This window comes from Ctenocephalides felis, unplaced genomic scaffold (assembly GCF_003426905.1).
Source record: "Ctenocephalides felis isolate EL2017-DRISC unplaced genomic scaffold, ASM342690v1 CF-g0.4_SCAFFOLD_01604, whole genome shotgun sequence".
Taxonomy (NCBI): domain Eukaryota; kingdom Metazoa; phylum Arthropoda; class Insecta; order Siphonaptera; family Pulicidae; genus Ctenocephalides; species Ctenocephalides felis.
Genome location: NW_020537758.1, coordinates 29,979,173 through 29,998,798, shown reverse-complemented (window position 1 = coordinate 29,998,798; position 19,626 = coordinate 29,979,173). Strand labels below are relative to the sequence as shown.

General features: G+C 26.2%; 1 protein-coding gene across 5 annotated transcripts in view; it reads right to left on the bottom strand.

Moving 5' to 3' along the window:
- Positions 1-18,985, bottom strand: part of LOC113374086 — a 93,986-nt gene extending 75,001 nt beyond the window's left edge. Inside the window, exons 1-10 of one of the 5 annotated variants that reach the window (XM_026614344.1) lie at positions 18,912-18,985; positions 17,339-17,365; positions 16,914-16,946; positions 15,742-15,777; positions 15,586-15,618; positions 15,216-15,254; positions 15,032-15,070; positions 14,716-14,763; positions 14,413-14,489; positions 14,103-14,171 (exon numbers count right to left, since the gene is read on the bottom strand). In XM_026614344.1, coding sequence (XP_026470129.1) covers positions 14,157-14,171; positions 14,413-14,489; positions 14,716-14,763; positions 15,032-15,070; positions 15,216-15,254; positions 15,586-15,618; positions 15,742-15,777; positions 16,914-16,946; positions 17,339-17,365; positions 18,912-18,957 — 393 coding nt within the window. In that variant the 5' untranslated portion in view covers positions 18,958-18,985 and the 3' untranslated portion in view covers positions 14,103-14,156. Of the gene's footprint in view, positions 1-14,102; positions 14,172-14,412; positions 14,490-14,715; positions 14,764-15,031; positions 15,071-15,215; positions 15,255-15,585; positions 15,619-15,741; positions 15,778-16,515; positions 16,555-16,913; positions 16,947-17,338; positions 17,366-17,446; positions 17,581-18,911 lie in introns of those variants that run through there. The other 4 variants (XM_026614341.1, XM_026614340.1, XM_026614345.1 and 1 more) reach the window with 4 other exon arrangements.
- Positions 18,986-19,626: the final 641 nt, after the last annotated feature.

Below are 19,626 nucleotides of genomic sequence, written 5' to 3'. Positions count from 1 at the left end.
TTGTTAAAATTAAAAATTTGTGAAAACGTCAGTTTGTTATGATATTCATAACCCATTACATATATAAATGCAGAGCATTACTATTATATTATTATTTTGTATCAATTTTGTTTTATTTATATAGTGTTTAAGATATAAAATCTTCAGTTTATTATTAAATATATGCAAGACTTATTCAATACGTTGCCTAATATAAAATTCAGTATGTTGCACAACTGTTTTGTTATGATTTGTTTTATACTTGTGCTTTGAAAAATATTTAGTAAAAGTGATTGCCTTGTTAAACTATAGGTAAAGGACTAGATAAATTACAATTATTAGTTTTAAACAATATATTTCTGGATTTTATCATTTGTCCTCCGATGCTACCCTGTGGCCAACTGGGGAGTTAAATGTCACATGCACACAACACAGACTCTAGCGGCTTTCCTTACGGATGAATTATCTTGCTAAGCCCGAGAACGGCAACCCATACTTGGCACACGCCTCGTAAGTCATTGCAAGGGGCAAAGCTATCGTCCTGTCATGCAGTTTAACTGAACACCATATAAATAAAAGCGAAAAAATCAACATCTATTTCTCCACACAGTATAAGATCCGTATTTCAGATTTACAACATTGTTTTGTTTGACAAGATAATTCAATAAGTGTAGTTATTTGGCTTCATATCTAAGGATGCTGAATAGGGATAGTTTTATACATGTTGTTGCTAATATCGTTGCAAAACATGCGTCTAGATTTGAATCTCTTGTTTTCGGCCAGTATTTCAGTAACTTGCCAAATACATGTAGATTTTGTATTTGCATATACTACGTATGCAAGTTCAATCGCCCAATAGTAATTAGACTTTCTAAGGATATTTTTTTGGTCTTTTGATATATATATATATATATATATATATATATATATATGATTTAGTAGTTAATTTTGATGTTGAAATATATGATTGAGTTCTTGAGGGCGATACATCAAACAAAGAAAAGGCAAACATTTATAAAATAATCTTTAATTCCAAACGTTTCCACATACAAATTGATGTCATCATCAGTGGATACTGAACATGGTATTTTATATCTAAAAATGTGTAAACATCACAAAATTTTGCACTAACATTGATACAACTAACCAGTCGGTAATCATAAATTTTTTTAATAAGAAGTCTTGTTTTGCAAAACTGTGGAGAAAATTGAAGTATTTTTGCACAGATCGGAGGCTATGTAATAGCTGTGAATCCCGACTCTTGCCTCGATCTGTGCAAAAATACTTAATTTTTTTCCACAGTTTTGCATAACAAAACTCTCATTATTTTTCTTATTAAAAAATTCATGATTATCGACTGATTAGTTGTATCAATGTCAGTGCAAAATACTGTGATGTATACACATTTTTAGATATAAAATACCATGTCGAATATCCACTGATGATGACATCAAATTGTATGCTAAAACGTTTGGAATTGAAGATTATTTTATAAATCTTTGTCGTTTCTTTATTTGATGTATCGCCCTCAAGAATTCATATGCATATATATAATCTATTTTTCATATGCTAAAATGTTAGGGGTTGACCACGATTAAGACTCTTATCTATTATTTTTTCAATCAATTTATTTTATTTTATTAAAAATTAATTTATAATTAAGAAATACATACAAGCATACATTTTCACATCAGCATAAAGTTTTATTTTGTAATAGTCTTTTCGCTTTCAGTCAAGAAATGTTTTTTATCAAAGTTCGATTCTAATTTTCTTGAACTTATAAAACCCTTTGTACTCGGATGCCTCTTAGGATTGGCCACCCTTAACACTAAATGCTAACTAAATTTTTTGCGGATAGGTGTATGCAGTCTAGTTCACATTTTTGATGGTCAGGAATAACTAAAAGTTATTTGTGATCCAACAAGATTTTTTAATAATCATTTTTTGAATGAATACATGCATACTAGCACATTTATAATAGGTAACCGCGTGATATCAGTGAAATGAATGAAAGGGATCTCTTTGACTATATAATTTATTATTTCTTGCAATGAGCATATATTGTAGCATTTGATTACGGATGTTTTAACTGAAGTTAACGCGCTTGTCCAGAAATTCTCTGTCCCAAATCGTTGATCATTTTGTGCGTTGCACGACTGTTGTGCGCTGTTGATTATTTGATTATCTCCGGTCTTTTCGGCAATCAAACTTTTCGCCGAGCAACTCTCTCATCCCGCCTTACGTGATCAGACCATGTCTATTGAGTTATCTGACATCTGATTGGCAGTAGTTATTTCCTCGTGGCTATAGGGAGAGCTTTTCAGACATGTATTTCCATTTTCCAGTACGTTTTTCTTTGAAAATATAACGTGGTTATTTGATGCCATGATGTAGCTTATTAATATTTCATATAGTTCAGACATTTATATACATATATACATGCCTATTCAAACACGCACACATTGAATCTTGAATGTGTATTGTATGGAGCTTTGAACAAGAATCCAAAAACAGCAAATAAAAACCATAAAAATTTTTCTTCAAATTTCAAAATGTCTTTAATGTTTCACTGCATTTTGTTTTATCATCAGCTTAGTTATTTTACTTGATCCTTTGAACGTAATTTTGAATACCTTTTTTGTGCTACCCTGTTTTTCCGATATTTATTTATAAGTCCAGTAGCTGTGAAACGATGACCCTTGGTCCTTTTGCTTTGATATCGCATGACTCATAAGGGTGACGTTTATTGGTTTTGTTAAATGCAACACAATAGAGAATTTTTTGCACAGGGAGGAAAACCAAGTCTTAGTTTTTCTTTGAACTCTTTGTACGTGCACTGTATAGGTTTATCACTTCGCACAATATAAATCTTTGTCAAATATTTGCAACGTTAATAAAACCACGGTCGAGTTGATATTTATATTGAATTTTTGGAGTTTTTTTGCACAAGGAAGGAATGTGTCTGGTCTATAGGAAATACTGCTAGAAATGCTAATCTCAAATTTAGTTATTATTTATATAATAATCACTCAAAATTATTAAACAAATTATTAAACAATTGAGCCACTACCAATTATTTGTGTCAAAAACCATTAGTTTTTTTTAATTCAAGTTTGAAAAGCGATCAGAACTTAAGCTTTATAAGCTGCTGTGGGAAATTACTTACTCTGGTACAACGTCGATTTGGCAACCAAAATGGCTACACAAACAGTGTTCTATCACTATGTGATCAATTTTATTATTACAATTTCTGTTATACTGATGAAAATTCATTGATCACATAGTGATAGAACACTGTTTATGTAGCCATTTTGGTTGCCAAATCGACGTTGTACCTAAGTAAGTTATTTCCCACAACAGCTTATTGAGCTTAAGTTTTGATCGCTCTTCAAACAATTAAGCATTAAGGATCATTTTCTATAATTAAAACAAAAAGCAAGATTACATAACTATTTATAAATAAATAATTTGGGTTTAGGCTTGAATACCAGAAAAGTTTTTCTAGATAACAATAACATCGTGCACGAAAAACCAGGTTACGACCCACAAAAGACACCTAGGCAATAAATAAGATTTATTAGTAATTCCGTAAGTTCTTATAGATGACTCGATGACCGTTAACCGGCGACCCGGAAATACTTTATGTATCAGCTAAATGAATTGCTCATCGCTCGTTTAATAATATATCACGTAGACGGACGCCGATGTCATTATTTTATCGACAATTTTAGACGTCGTTAAACCGCTTTTATCTATTTTATAAAGCTCCGATTTGCAGGGTGTTTTCATTAGATGGATGAAATTTAGGGGCTATAATAAGGAAGTATATTAAAGCGTAAAGCGGACTTTGGGTTTAGCTGTACATCTTGAGTAAGTTTTTATGCTGGTTTAAGATTAGTATTACACTAGAATGCAATCCAAAACTCATAATATATAATTTATTATATATAAAATTTACATATTCTTATTTCTGAGCACACTCTCCATGCGCCACTATCAACATTTTAAATATGTTATTGTTAAGCATAAGGTGGGACAGGGCACAAATGTCTCTGATTTTCAGTACTTAAGCTGTCTAAACCAAATGAACTACATCACACCCATATAACACCACATAACATGCATTCAATAAAATTTACAATTGACTCCCAATTATAAAAATGTTATTTCTACTATTGTTTTTAAAGCTGCTATCTGTCACTTTTCACCCTATTGACGATGTAAAAGAGTCAGCCAAGTCGCAAACAAATTCAATGTCTTATTTTTATTTATAGAAGATTTTTGCAAAATAGTAGCTACATTTGGATAAATTATTCAACCAATAATAAATATAATATGCTAAATGCAGTATGCATGGGGCATATTTTTTACAAAGATCACACAATTTGAGACTCCAATCTAAATAATTATCAACACGTGATACGGAATTCTGCCTTGTAGCATCTTTTGCAAATGTTATTTCTAGAACATATATTAACGATATGAAATAGAATTGTATTATGAAAGAGTATTGTGGCGTCTGCGGTAAATAAGTCTGAAACTTCAATAAACCTTCCATAAGCAGGCGGTTTTCCCATTCAAAGTTCTTAAATAGGTACTCTCTGTTCGAGTCGCATCGAGGGCTCACACGAACGATATTTCAGAATCTGTCTAGACCCGGTTTTGTGTTGAAACTTTTGATGGATTGATACTTTTCACTCTTAACGTGTGCCAGGCACTTATAATTGATTTTAAAGGCATGTCTTTTCTTCAAATCACTTAAATCGGTTTCAAACGTGCGTTGATATATTAACCTCACCATACGCAAAACTCGTTCATTTTTTATTAATAATTTGAATAATTTAAAGAGTAATCCTCTTTGGACTTCAAAATAATCTGACTAAATCAATAAGAATGTTATATAATATATATTATATATTATTTTTTTATTTTACGTATCTGGTAATTCTAATATTTTCATTCCTCAGCTTATGTCAAACATCTTATAGTATAAGCTACTAAAGAATTTTTAAGCATTTTCACACATATTTCATTAGAAGAATAACACGATGCCGTCTAAAAATCAGTTCGACTGGGCACACAAATACGTATAATGTAATCCCAAGGTATTATAGCCAACCAAGTGTTAAAATAAATATGAGGACATATAAGAAAAAGTTTGTTTGGTGATGAAATAAATATCGTCCTTTGTTGGTTTTGCTTGTGACCAATCGAATAAAATCCGATATGAGTTTTTCTCGCCTTTTGTCATTTTGACTCTCAGAGAATTGAGTGGAGTGACTTTTTTGTCTCCTACGCATTATTACATTTCTGTTCTGATCCAGGTCTCATTTCAGATTGACATGTGGAAAATTACTTTTCACAAAAAAATGCATTCATTTTGATATAGCGAATTGAAGAGGATTACTTATTTCAAATTTATTTGAAATGCATATAAATTAATGCGAAATATAGTAATTTGAAATGTGAATTTTATATGTAATCTGGAGTGTAGGTCTACCTAATTTTCTTTTTGGAATCCAGTCCTCCACCGTGGATCAGGAATTCAAGGTATCTACTGCGAATCCAGGTTAGATAAACGCTAGAGTTAGCCTAATATCAAGCAGTATGGTCATCGGTTTTTACTTGTAAATATAGATAGCAATTTGTTTCTAAGTAAAATTAGCCTTTCGTGGCAATGTTGTAATATCCAAATTGAAAAAAAAACGAATTATTTGGATTGCTAGTTCCGAATATAATAGGTATTATACGTATCTCATCATTTCGGTCATTATACAATCGTAAAATTTACGTCGAGTATTTTGTAGCAAAACAAAAATATTTTCATTACCATCTCTTCTTTCGACGTAAATTTTATTTTTGACTCTAGTTACTCTCAATTTAGCGGACAAGGTAAGAGATATTAAATAGCAATTCAGCCGAGAAGGCAGCTGGTACTCAAATCGCACGTTTACAAAGCGCTCTCTCCTGCTCATCAAATATTAAATGCCTTTTAGCACTACGATATGCCCAAGAACTTGTTAAACGTCTCGGTTTCGAGAAAGCTCCACGGCCATGGGATAAACGTAAACCAGGGACTATTTTTGAGATAACAGGTCTATAAATATTTTTGCTTGAAAGCTTTTTAAGCATTTTTAAAATTAGGAACAACATTTTTGCAAAATCATGCACATGTTGTTCAATACAAAATTTATACGCTTATAATAAATAACTTCAAGCGTATTTCTGATTTAAATATAAAAAGCTCAAATTATATAGAGTAAAGATCATTACTTATATTCGTAATTTCATTCATTCTATACTTCATGACAATGTAGTTAAAAACAAAATTCATACATATATTTATGAATAATATTGATATACAAATTTATTATGAATTATTCAAAATTGATAATTAAAGTTATATATTTTTTACATAATATATATTTTACATATCTCAAGCAGTTGTGCATGATATAAAAGATTATGAAAAAAATGTTTATAATTATATTATATTGTTTATATTTTATATTTATAGTCTACCTATTTTTCTTTATATATATATTGAATATTACAGTTATAAAAATTTACTTTAAGCTCTCAGTAAAGAGTTGCAAATTTTTGAATCTGATTTAAACATAAAAATAGTCAATTATATTATGTGAAGATAATTACTTATATTAATTATTTTATACATTCTGTATTTTGTTTACTTTTTAGCTGCTGAAACCAAATTATTTATTAAAATATGAATTTTACGAATAATTACAAAGAAAGATTTTGTAAATTTTGTGGTACGAGTAAAAAAGTACTAAAATTAAAATTTAATTTTGACTTTAGATAGATTTTTTTTTAATTTTTCTATTAAGGTTTGTTTGATTGAAATGTGTAGTGTTTATTTCTTTGTAATCAATATCAATTTGTTTGATTCATGATATTTAATGATTTTATTTCAATATGTACTGAAATTTATCTTTTATGAAATAATTCAATGTCGCGCTGACCTTGATTTTGTATAATCATGCAATCTATCGTGAACTTTATTACTATTTCCTTCAAGTGCAGGCACACTAATTGTATGTTGAAATTTTATGATCTTATGACCATTATTTTTGAATATATCAACAATATCAAGCTCTTCATATGACGTGTCTAGGTGAGGTTTCGAAATTTCCTTTTGTTTTTTATAAATTGTATGTTTATAAGGGGCATTTGCAACTATGGTGTATTTTTGTACACTGTACGTATTTTCTTTGATAGATTTTTTCTTATTTGTGGTATCTTTTTCATCCCAAAGATTTAAATCGCCCGTGTAGACTGGAATTTTTGGTAATTCTTCACTTTCTTCAATGTATTCGGGGTGCATGAGAACTTGAGAGTGGACATTGCGTTCTAAGGCGTTATCACGTCTTATAATTTCTGGATTTCGTGCGGAAGATTTCTTCATAAACATTTGATTTTCATCGCTATCAAAAATATTTTTTATGCCATAATCGTCATTAAAAGTGTCATCATACTCGTGCATATTATTATGTTTGCTGGACCACTCATCGTGTTCTGTAAAAATTTTTAGTTGTGCAAAACAAATACAATTAAAATTAAAATTTAAAAAAAATATAAATTTGTCAATATTACCATTTATTTCTTTATGTTGGATTATATGATGATCCTCAATTTCATGGTATTCCGTGTGCAGTTCTTTAGTCAACGTGATAGTGCAATCATTAATTTTGCACTTACGGACATCTTCGTCCAATTTTGTACAGCTTTCATATAAGCCTGATAACTTGAGTTGATTGCATGCGATTGATGATCGAAATCCAAACGATCGAAATGAAAAATAAATCAATATTTTACTTTTATAAGGCAGTAATGATATCATGACAAAATTGTTTAGTGCAAGACCCAATCTTCATGAGAAGAATCGGCCAGTGAAGCGCAATACATTTTTTTCTAAGCATACATTGACAGATACAAAACATAATGCATTTAACTAAATGTAATAGACAATATTTTTGTGATAAAAAAGGAAAGAAGTTTGATAAATTAGAGTTAAAAAACTGCATATCTTACCTTTTCGACTATCGAAAAAAAATTTAAATCTTGATTATCACATTGTAGCAATTGCGTTGAAGTTTGCTTCAGTAATGGAAGAACAACTACGGCTACTTCTTTACTCAACGATAAAATAACATGATCATTTTTGCAATGGTCTATTAAAATCAGTTCGAAATTAAATATATTGAATATTTAAGATTTAGTACTTTATTAAAATAATTTGTGGTTATACATACTACTAGCCTCAGATAAAACTACACAAACTGCAATACAAAATAAATGCAGCAGCTTCATGGTTTGTTGCCGATTATGAAGTCATTTATGATATTGAATATAAAGTCATATATAAATAAATAATTTCATGGCATATGTAAAATTGAATTGATTCCAGCGTGAGTTTGCAATAAATTAATTTTACATAGATCTGCAATATGCTTACTTAATAAAATTTTTCTAATAAATGTCTAACTGAAATGAAATGATATATTACTTCCAGAAGATATTTGAGATCTGATTTTTTCTCTTATTTTCTCAAATTAACTTCAAGCTTGTAGTTTTCTTCATAAATTTAGCAATATTGATACCAATGATTCAAATATGTTGGGCACATAAACATGTTATATGATAAGTAAGCACTACTATTATTTTCATCCGTATCGTAAAACATGAATCAACATAAAAAGCATATCAACATAAATTTTGCTTTTTGCGTTGAAATTATTTTTTCATATTTACCATTTAATTATTTATCGCAATATTTTTTTATTTCATTTTTTTATTTATATTAATAACAATCAGAACAATGGATTCGATTATCAACTAATTGTAAAGATTAACTTTTGATAATATTTTTTTTTTCATTCAAATCTACCTGATTGAAGTACTAGACTTTTTCAAACAAACGCCTTATATTTAACAAATCATTTATTTTGGTTGTCTATACATTTAGTGCATTATTCTGCTTCTTTCACAGTTATAATCGTGGTTCTTTTAATGAGATCTACTTCATTGTATTTTTCTTCATCTAATTTCAATAATTTTATTGCCTCTTTCTTTTGCTTATTTGTCAACGATATTCTGCGATTGCTGAAGCCCACATATATGTCACCTGATATTTCAAAGTATTTAACACATAATAACTAAATTTATATATATATATATATATATATATATATCTAATTTATTACTTATATTTTTATTTTGTGTTGGATATAGAGTTTGGACATAATTATAAACTTAAAATACCTGGATGAATATGGCTCTCAATTTCACTATTTTTACTTTCATCCATACCGCCCTCTTCACCATAATTTGGTAAAGGATATGCACCTTCTGTACCAGAATTTTGTGTATTGATACTTCCAATTGCTAACGATCCAGGTTTGGTATCTTTTGCCCTTGAATCATCATATTTGTAATTCTCATTATGATAACCCCCGTAATGATCTTCTGTGTCATATTCTTCTATGCTATTATCTGAATGATAACTATGATGGGCATAGTTTTTACTACTACTATCTCCAGATTCTGAATCATCAATACCACTGCTCTCATAACTGACATCCGCTTAAAAATTTAATATATTTTGATTAAAACTAAAACCTGATATCAACTCAAACTGGTACTCAAATTGGACTGAAAACTTTCCGTACAAAACCAGTTTTAATTTCAAAATAGAATCACACAAAACCAGTAGGTTAAAAATATAATAGCACAAAAATGTATCGCACAAAAACGGGTTTCATTGAATATATATAAACATACACATACGCATATACAATCGTGAAAGTTTTAATTTTCTAAGTTTACCTGAATCTAAGTAGTCGTAGATGCTATTTAGGTAACCTAAAATAATAGAACATACATGAATTACAGTACATTATATTTGCTGTATGAATTTACTAAAATATTAGGTTTTAAAAATGTAGCAAATGCAATTGCAGTATAGAATTTTAAGTAAAAAATGAATTTGCAATCAATAATTTGTAATTCATTTGATACTTTTTAATTACCTAAACTTGTTTTCCTCTTACTGCCTTTTCCTTTTCCTTTTCCTTTTCCTTTTCCGTGACCATCTATAAATTAAAATACATAATAGTCAGTTCAAGTCTGTTGCATTTTTGCGAAATGATGGTTTATTCTCGAATCCATAAATTAGTGTTAAATTTAACTTTGAATCTGAATATTATATCTATAGAAGTTTAAATGATCATTACAATCAGTTGAACAATAAAATGCAAATATATGTTCAAGTATTTTATCTGTTCCCAAGTATATGTAGAAATCATTTCGTTTTTAAATACTTAATTTTATTTTTATCTAAATGAAAACGAGTATTAGCAACACCAATTGCGTGTTTTGTAATTGATCATTACCTTAGATTCCACTATCAAGTTTTTATAATTTACCTAAATTTTCATCACTGCTATTAGGATCTTCATGACTATGAAGAACAGCAACTATTAGAGAATAGAAATAATTAATAAACATAATAATAAAATGTTTTATATATTTAGGCTTTGTATTTTGTACTATGTACTATACATGGCTTTGGGGAAAAATCGATTATTTATTAATTTGATCTAGGCAAATTAAACCTTATGTGACAGTATTTTTTTTATTTTAATAATCCCATGATAGTGTAAATGAAAACGTTAGTCGAAAAATAAAATAAGACTCTTTTATCGGCAAATGCCTAAAGCTTAGCTTGCAGAATCTAGATTAATTATGCAGCTCATTGTTTGAATTTTGTAGGAATTAATCTAGTAACAATTATAATTATAATATTGATATTATAAATAATATATATATATATATATATATATATATATATATATACATTTACAGCCAAAGAATTAAATAAAAAATTAATAAAGCAGTGATTTGAAGCAATTGGTGAGAAATTACCTTGCTGCAAATAATGGGCTTTTAGCTCCTCGGTTTGATTTCGAAAATTTGCCAGTTCCTTATCTCGCTCTCCTTAATAAGATAAATATATATCACAAAACGCGATTTTATACAAATACACAGAGATATTCAGAATAAGATTAGTTTTACGATACCTGGAAAATAGGGTAATGCATTGCTAGGGTAAAATCCTTTATATGGAACAATGCCTGTAACAAAATGAAATATTTTATATATATTTTCGAATTTTTCAAACTATAAAATTTCTAATATATATATATATATATATATATATATATATATATATATATATATATATATATATGACTTTCATGAAGAAAGTGAAAAAAAATAAGAAAAATAAGAAATACATGATAAGTTTATATATATTTATCATGTATTTATTTAATTTATTCTTTTTTTATTTTTTTTTCACTTTCTTTATAAAAGTTTTTTACCACAGTTTTAAAGGAAAAACATGCATTAAATGACTTTTTGTGGAATTGTCATTTTTGTTTTTCATCAGAAATAATACGCATAATGATAGTTCAAAATAATTGATAGTTTGAATTACAATCGACAAAATATTATAATTCATACAGTAATTTATTTTTTATATATTCGAAACTTAGTGCAAATATTATATACCTGGTTGCGAACCGTGTGGTGGACATCCTATAAGAAAATATTTATTCAATAATAATTTTCAAGATTATATATACATTAATATATACATCTATATATATATATATATATATATATAATAGATATATATATATATATATATATATATATATATATATATATTTACCTGTGCAATCTTTGTTATATACTAGCAAAATCCAATAAGGTAAAGGAGGCAATTCAGCCTGCAATTAGAAATTGTTTAAAATTATAAATTAATTTTATATTGCATATTACATACTTTTGTTAGTATATCAAGCAAGTTTTTATGAATTATGTATTAAATATCTCTGTAATTATTTTAATTTTTAGAACATTCATTGTGCATTGTAGAATCTTAATTTAAGAATTTATAAAATACATTTAAATAGTAATGCATTTAAAGCAATGCTATAATTTTTACCGTTAGGAAATTAATAGTAAAACATACTTACTACACCTGAATTATATTCCTGTTTCTGAATAATTTAAATCAATATTTAAAATTAAAACCATCTAAAAAAAATCAGTTTTAATTAAAAAAAATTTTCAATTTGTAATTGATCAAATTACTTGCAATAAATGTAATATTTATAAATATAAAATTAATGCACATTTATAATAATATTATTCTGTAGATATTACTTGATCTTCCGCAGCTGCATACGATATGACGAACAAACTTTTTATTGCGGGCAAAATTAATAAATGCATCCATGTTCTCATTTCTTGCAATGCGTTCTTAGATCTAAAGCAAAACTGGAATTTTTAACTACTTTTTATATATCTTTTAAATTCTTTCTATTTCTAAAGCTTTGCTTTCATCAGAAAAAAAACGTGCACACAAAAAACAAAAAAGTTATTTTTATATTGACATTAACTAAGAAACAACCTGAAGCATAAATTTTATAAACACGTTTTTCTTAAAAAAAAAAATAACTGGGAACAAATATTACACATTAATTTTTCTTGTAATACAATTATTTACGCTTGCTCATTAAGGAGCTTTTACATCATCGATTGCGATATTATATTTTATGATCGAATATATACATGTTTCGACTTTTAAGCAATTAAACATAAATCATGAACATGATTTGATAATGTCACAATATTTTTATCATATTTTTTATATACACATATTTATTGGAATGGGAAACTATTATTATATATTTATTCTTTTTAATAATTACTCAACAATTATTGATTATTACGAGGGAAACAAATCAGTAACATCAGATAAGAGCAAATTTATTTTCAAGGATATTATATGTAGATACATAAAATGTTCTTTGCAAGTAGTCTGTTTGCTATTGATAATACTAATAAAAAAATATTATCATTTATAAAATATAATTGTATGTTAAATTTTAAAACATTACTTTATCACCTATTAATTAAGGTGACCATATTTTTTAAAGTAAAATCCGAGACGGGAATTTTTAATTATGCTAATCCAGTCGTTTATATAACAAATGCTATTCAAGGATACAATAAAAACAGCTTTTTTAAATGATTTTTTTTATTATAATTGCGGGCTTTTAGTAAGAAGTTTTAACAAGCTTCATACTTTGACTATTATATGCAATACTTCTTTATCTATATATTATAACTTATATTTTTCGAGCTACATGTTCCATTTTCTTCATAATTAATTTGAAAAAAAAATAGCATTTGTTAGTTTGTTTCCTTAATTTTTATTAATTTAACTATTGATTTTCGAAAAACCGGGACTTTCGGGCCAAATAGAAAAATCCGGGACAAATATTTCTTTAAGAAAAACCCGGGACACAAGCTGGAAATCCGGGACTGTCCCGGACAATCCGGGACGTATGGTCACCTTACTATTACTGCAAATATGAAATTATAGAAACGTATAGATTTTCGCTAAACTGATGTTTGAACCAATTATTCAAGTGAACTTATTATATTATATCTTTAGTGATAATTATCATAATTTAAATTCATTGATTTCCTATTAATTTAAAGCTAGTTACTCAAAATAATATATAATCTTCTATTATTATATTTGATACAACTGAAATCGGCAAATAAAAATATTAAAATATACCATTTAAATAAAGAATAATTTAAATGTAATACTTTGAATGAAGTACTCAAATATCAATAAAATTAGTAAGACATTTGTAAAAAAAATATATTATCGTGCAATATTCAACTATGTCTTCGTATTACTTAACTGAATTATTTTTTTTCAATTAGTGTTTTCTGTATAAAACTGACTTGTGTAATCAATCATAATTTTTTTCTTAAACTTTAAAATATCTGAATTTAAAAATGATTTGAAATCTTATTCCACAAAACCAGTTTTTGCTAATGTTCATATAATTGTTTTATTTTTTATATCATTACAATTGTTTTAATGTAGACCAAAATTTCATCCAACAAATATGTGTTAATTTAATTCCCGTTACAATTCTTAACTACATTATAGTACACACCAATGATACAATTATTCAAATTATCTTTCAAAAAACTTAATTTAAAATGAATATTAATTTATTATTGCCAAATAATATAGTGTTGAATTTTGCGGTGCTGTTGGATTTTTAAGGCTGCGGGACCTGAAAATTAAATAAGCACTAATAAAAAATGAGTATTAAATTGTACTATTTGATACAATTAAATATATACAAAATATAAATTGAAAATTATATGTGAAGTTAAATGTTTACTCACTCTAACCGTTTTTTCAAGCATGAATAACAAAAACATGTTATTAAACTATTGTTTATGCATTTAACTTCAAACTATGATCCAAATCTATTGATTACTACATTTTAATATATAAGTATATATAATTACCAGTTTAAGTGCGGACTTTTCAGGGTCATATTTGATATCACTTGGAGGAATTAAATAGTAGATTTGTCCACTTGATTCTATTTAAAAAAAATATTTGGATTATTTTATGGATGCTTAAACATTTTTTGTAATTATTTTGATTATATTTAATTATCAAATATTAATAAAATTCTAAAAGTTTTATTATGTCTAGTGATGTGATTATTCTCAGATACAAAAATAGTATTTAGAAGTATTCGAAAAAAATTATATATATATATATATATATATATATATATATAATGTAAAATAAAATGTGATTACCTTCTGTCCCGATTTTATTTAGTTGTCTGCTTCTTTTTTGTGGAAACCCTGTAATATAAATTATAATATACCTTAATAGCAAGATTAATTTTGATATACATTGCTGAGTTTTATATTAGGTTACCTTGGATAATTGGAATGATTTTTTTAAAATTAAATAAATTTTAAATAATAATAGGTATGTGTGGAAATAGACAATAATACAAACATTTTTTTTAATTTTTGTTTATACAGATTTTCATATAAATAATTTTGGTTTAAATGCAATAAATTATTTGCAAATACTTAGAAGTTTTAGACTGTCTGTTATATTTACCTTTCATAAGGGGCCCATAAGGTTTTGTGGATGCAGATGCTATAAAAATAAACAATATTTGTTGCTAAATTATTTTCACAAATTATTATTTTTTTTTAAATTTCAGATTATATAGAAGTTCATAAAGAACAATACTGATTCTAATGCAATTAGAATTACTCTATTATATCAATTATCAATTTACCTTGATGTGGGAGCACATATGGATTTGTCATTGGAGGGGCTATAAAAATAAATAATTTTTGTTACCAAATTGTTGTCAAAAATTATTTAATATATTCAAGTGTTCTACATATCTATTTACAATAAATGAAATTAAAATTCGAAAAACAGAAATAAAATGAACAAGAATATTAAGTTTTTATGTATCTTTTTGAACTCACTATTATTTTATCTGTCTAATAAAAAATTATTAATTTTTTAAATTACTCTACTTTATTGTAGCATTTTGTTCAAAAGAAATCTTTTAAATGAATTGCTCGAAAGTATATTAAATGTTATAAATGCGCAATTAAGCTAGAATTTTAACAAATATAAATAAATATGTAATTTACCTAGTGTCTGGAAAGGATGAGATTTGTATCTATCTGTAAAAGAATCACAGTCATTATTAAGATATATACTTACACACATTATCAACTAAATTTTAAATTTTCATTTCATTTTTGGTGATTATTATTCTACGTCCATAATATGAGTTTTGCACTTACATGCTGGCGGCTGAAATAATGGCCCATTTGATGGATCTAAAATAATAAAATAAAATAATTCAATAGTTGATAAAGTGAAAGAACAGGTGTCGTTCCATAAATTTTTAATTAATTAGAATTTACTTCATAAAAATCTAAATTTCAAACGTTTCGAAACTGTGATATGTTTCATTATTAGTGTAAAATTTCACAATTTTTTTTAATTTAGTCTCATAATTATTGCAAATTCACATAAATATATATATATATATATATATATATATATATATATATATATACTAATCAAATACTTTTAGATGCAATAATTCAATGACAGTCTTTTTTGGACTATATTAAAATTTATCAAAATATATTTCGAACATAAGAATTTCAATGCAACCGACAATGAAAATGTTTTACATTATTAGTAATGAAACACAAATATACACTCAAACACAGAAGACATAGACATCGCATTTTATTTGCTATTATTTAATAATTTTGTATTTATAATAGAAAATAATAAAATTGAAAATATGTGCTCTTTTCCGAGGACTATTTGTACTTTTTTACGTTATATTATATCAGGTCTTATCCTTCCTAAAACGGGAAATCAAAACCAAAAAAATCTTTTAATTGTTCACTAATATAATCCAAAATAAATGTTGATAAATAAATTTTCTATACAAGGAAAAACATCTATTAAATAATAACAAACAAAATTGGTCGAAGTCGGTTGAAAAAGACACATAAAAAGTTTTATGTATACATACATATATTTCAATATTTACTTACGACGAAAACCACTTCTGAATCTAAATGAAGATCTCTTTTCTATAAAAAACAATTAATTATTTTTGATTAATTATTAAAATGCAAGTAAATATCGCACGTTAGTAAGTAAGTATTCGATGTATTTTTAATATGGTCTTACTTTTGAAATATTAGGCAAAACCGCAGAAATATTCATTGTCTTCCATGCCATTAATTTATTTTTCTTGAATTTATCAATAAATATTATATTCCGCTCCCTTGACGTATTCCATAATGCAATATTTTATATTTATATATTATAAAACAATATTTCTCGTGAGGTTTAGGATTACTACTTAAGAAATAGTTTTTGCATAAACGTTGGTAAGTATATTTAATCTACGTTTTTTATACTTACTACTAAGTTCTATTATACTTACTTATGCCATTTAATCGAGGTGGTATCATAGGTCCTGGAATTGATTATAAAATGATTAATATGAATAATATTTTATTTATTATTAATATTTTTAAACGTTTCTTACTTTATAATTTAAAATTAAAATTTGTGTAATAATGTACTTTGTTACTGATTAAATAGAAATGGACTTGAAAAATAGCATTTAATGTCAAATTATTTCTGACATAAGAAAAATAAGTCATTTTTCTAAAACAGTTATTAGAAATATAAAAATGATACAAATATGATATTAAATTTAAGATAAATAATAAATTGAATAAAGAAGTAATATTGAATACACGATTAAGCAAATTATGCACAATTTATAAATATGACGAAATTTGTCTAGATAATTGAGATCAAAACAATTCAATTTGTCATTTTGTAAACCAGTAAAGTACTTACCATTAATTGAAAGAGGATAACCGAACCCTAAAATATATTAATATTGTTGTATTAAATCAATAATTCTTATATTAGTATAAACAAATATTTATTACTATGTTTATTTACTTTGCGAAACTGCTTGATTACAAATAATACCCAAAGCAACGAAAAACAAGTGTACTTTCATTCTTTAAAAATGTAAAGGATAGCAAACTACTAAATATATTGATGCAACTGATTGATTTATTTATAAAAGATTTCCATTTGCACTATTATACTCAAATAAAATAATCTGAAATAATAAAGTGCAGTAATCCATTCGTCATGGAACTTGTAATTGCCATAAATAACCGGTTACATTTCTAGGTGTAGTTATCAATGCTAGAACTTGTGAAGTAATTTTATATATAATAAAAATATCAAATAATATTGTTTTTATGTAAGCTATATAGTGGCAATTTTTTAGTATTGGTTTCTGGGCTCTTTGTTACTTTTTGTACAATTACTTTATAAAAATCAATCGTTCATGGATTCTCTAACTTGTTTTAAGGTTTGTAGATAGTATACGGATTTTGTCGTAGTATAGTCCCACTATTTTATATAAATAATTGATATATATTGTTTGTTTTTACTCTTTGTGTTAATATGAACCAAATCGGGATATTCTGTTATTTGGCGATGTGCTGACATTTTTTACAAAAATAGTAATATTTTCTGTTGCATGGTGTTAATTTTTCTTATTTAGAACACTTTAGCAGAATAGATTTATTATTGATTATGCAGACTTTATCGTTATTGTTACTAATTGCTCTTTTTTTTAATTGATCTCTTTTTCTAAATTCCGTATGACGTTAGTTATTCCAAAACGAAAAACATTTTTAAGAATTATTAATAAATTAAGTTTCAGTAATATTAAAAAAAAATAAAAACATTTTGTAAGATTGGGCAGCGTATATTAATCAATTTATTTGTCAAAAATAGCAGGAATACAAAATTATTATCATATTGGGTGAAAATTCTTAATTAATTATTTGGAATTTTGTTTTTAAATTATCTATTTACTTGAAATATTATAATTATTGATATGATCATTTGGATAAAGTGAATATTTATTATTTAATTCAGTAAGTGAAAAAAAAGACAACCGAGGGTTTTAATTTAATCAATATTTATATTTATATTAATATCACAATAAATTTTGTTTAGTATTGATGATTTGAATTTGCGATTACAATTTATTTCAAATATTAGACACTTGTAAATCATGATCTGGCAGGAAAGAAAGATCCTGATCAGGACACTGATATATTACTGTGTCTGTTATAGACAAATGAGTGACCAAGTCTGCTGCGATCTTGTTTGGAACCGAAACCATGACTCTATCTTCATCACAGGCTCCTATTTTTTATTACTAAATTATTATTAAATTACAAATTTATATAATTTTTTGAAATTTCTGCAAAAAATGTTTTTATATTTTATTTTTAATGTGGATAAAAAAATAATAAAAGGGCGAATAGAACAAACACATAAATACAAAGGCAGAATCTAATAACCATTCATTTGTCAAATGTACAATATTTTTACTCACCGCAGACTGTTATAATCATTAATATGAAAAATATAAACTTCAACATGTTTTTGATGAAATCACATTGCAACCTATCGGCGACTATTGATTTAAATTAAAATTTAATCATTTTATTGACTTCATATTGAAAATGTTCTGTGTCAAATTGTGATTATGCATGAAGTGATTGCTTTTGATATTGATACATGTTAGTGAAATATTATAACAAGATTATAAAAATATTTGAATTTGGAATTAAATTTCAGTAATTTTATAGTTTTTTTTATAGCGTAAAATTATCACTTTTTTGAGAAGCATTTTTGTTAATTTCATTTGATATTGCACTTTAAAATTAGGATTCATGAAATCATTGATCACTTTCTTAAGAGTTCACTGTATTCAAATAAATTATATAACTTATTATGTAGGTTTAAAATAGTATCACAAATGGAATACTTAACTAAAGGGGTTTGCTTAAATATATGTTGAATCAAAAAAGTATAAGTAAGAGTAAATAATTTTTATAAAGTAATCTCAAAAGATTTCTTTGACTCATCTTAACTATGCATATAGGGTAGAGCGGGGCACAAAGGTCCGCAAGTGAAAAGGTTCACCAATATTATCTCAAAAATGAATAAAGTACAGAATTTCTAACGCTGCTATTTTAAATAACCTTAATTTCTACGTTGCTTTTAATTATATTTATTTATTTATTTATTTTATTATCTCCTTTATT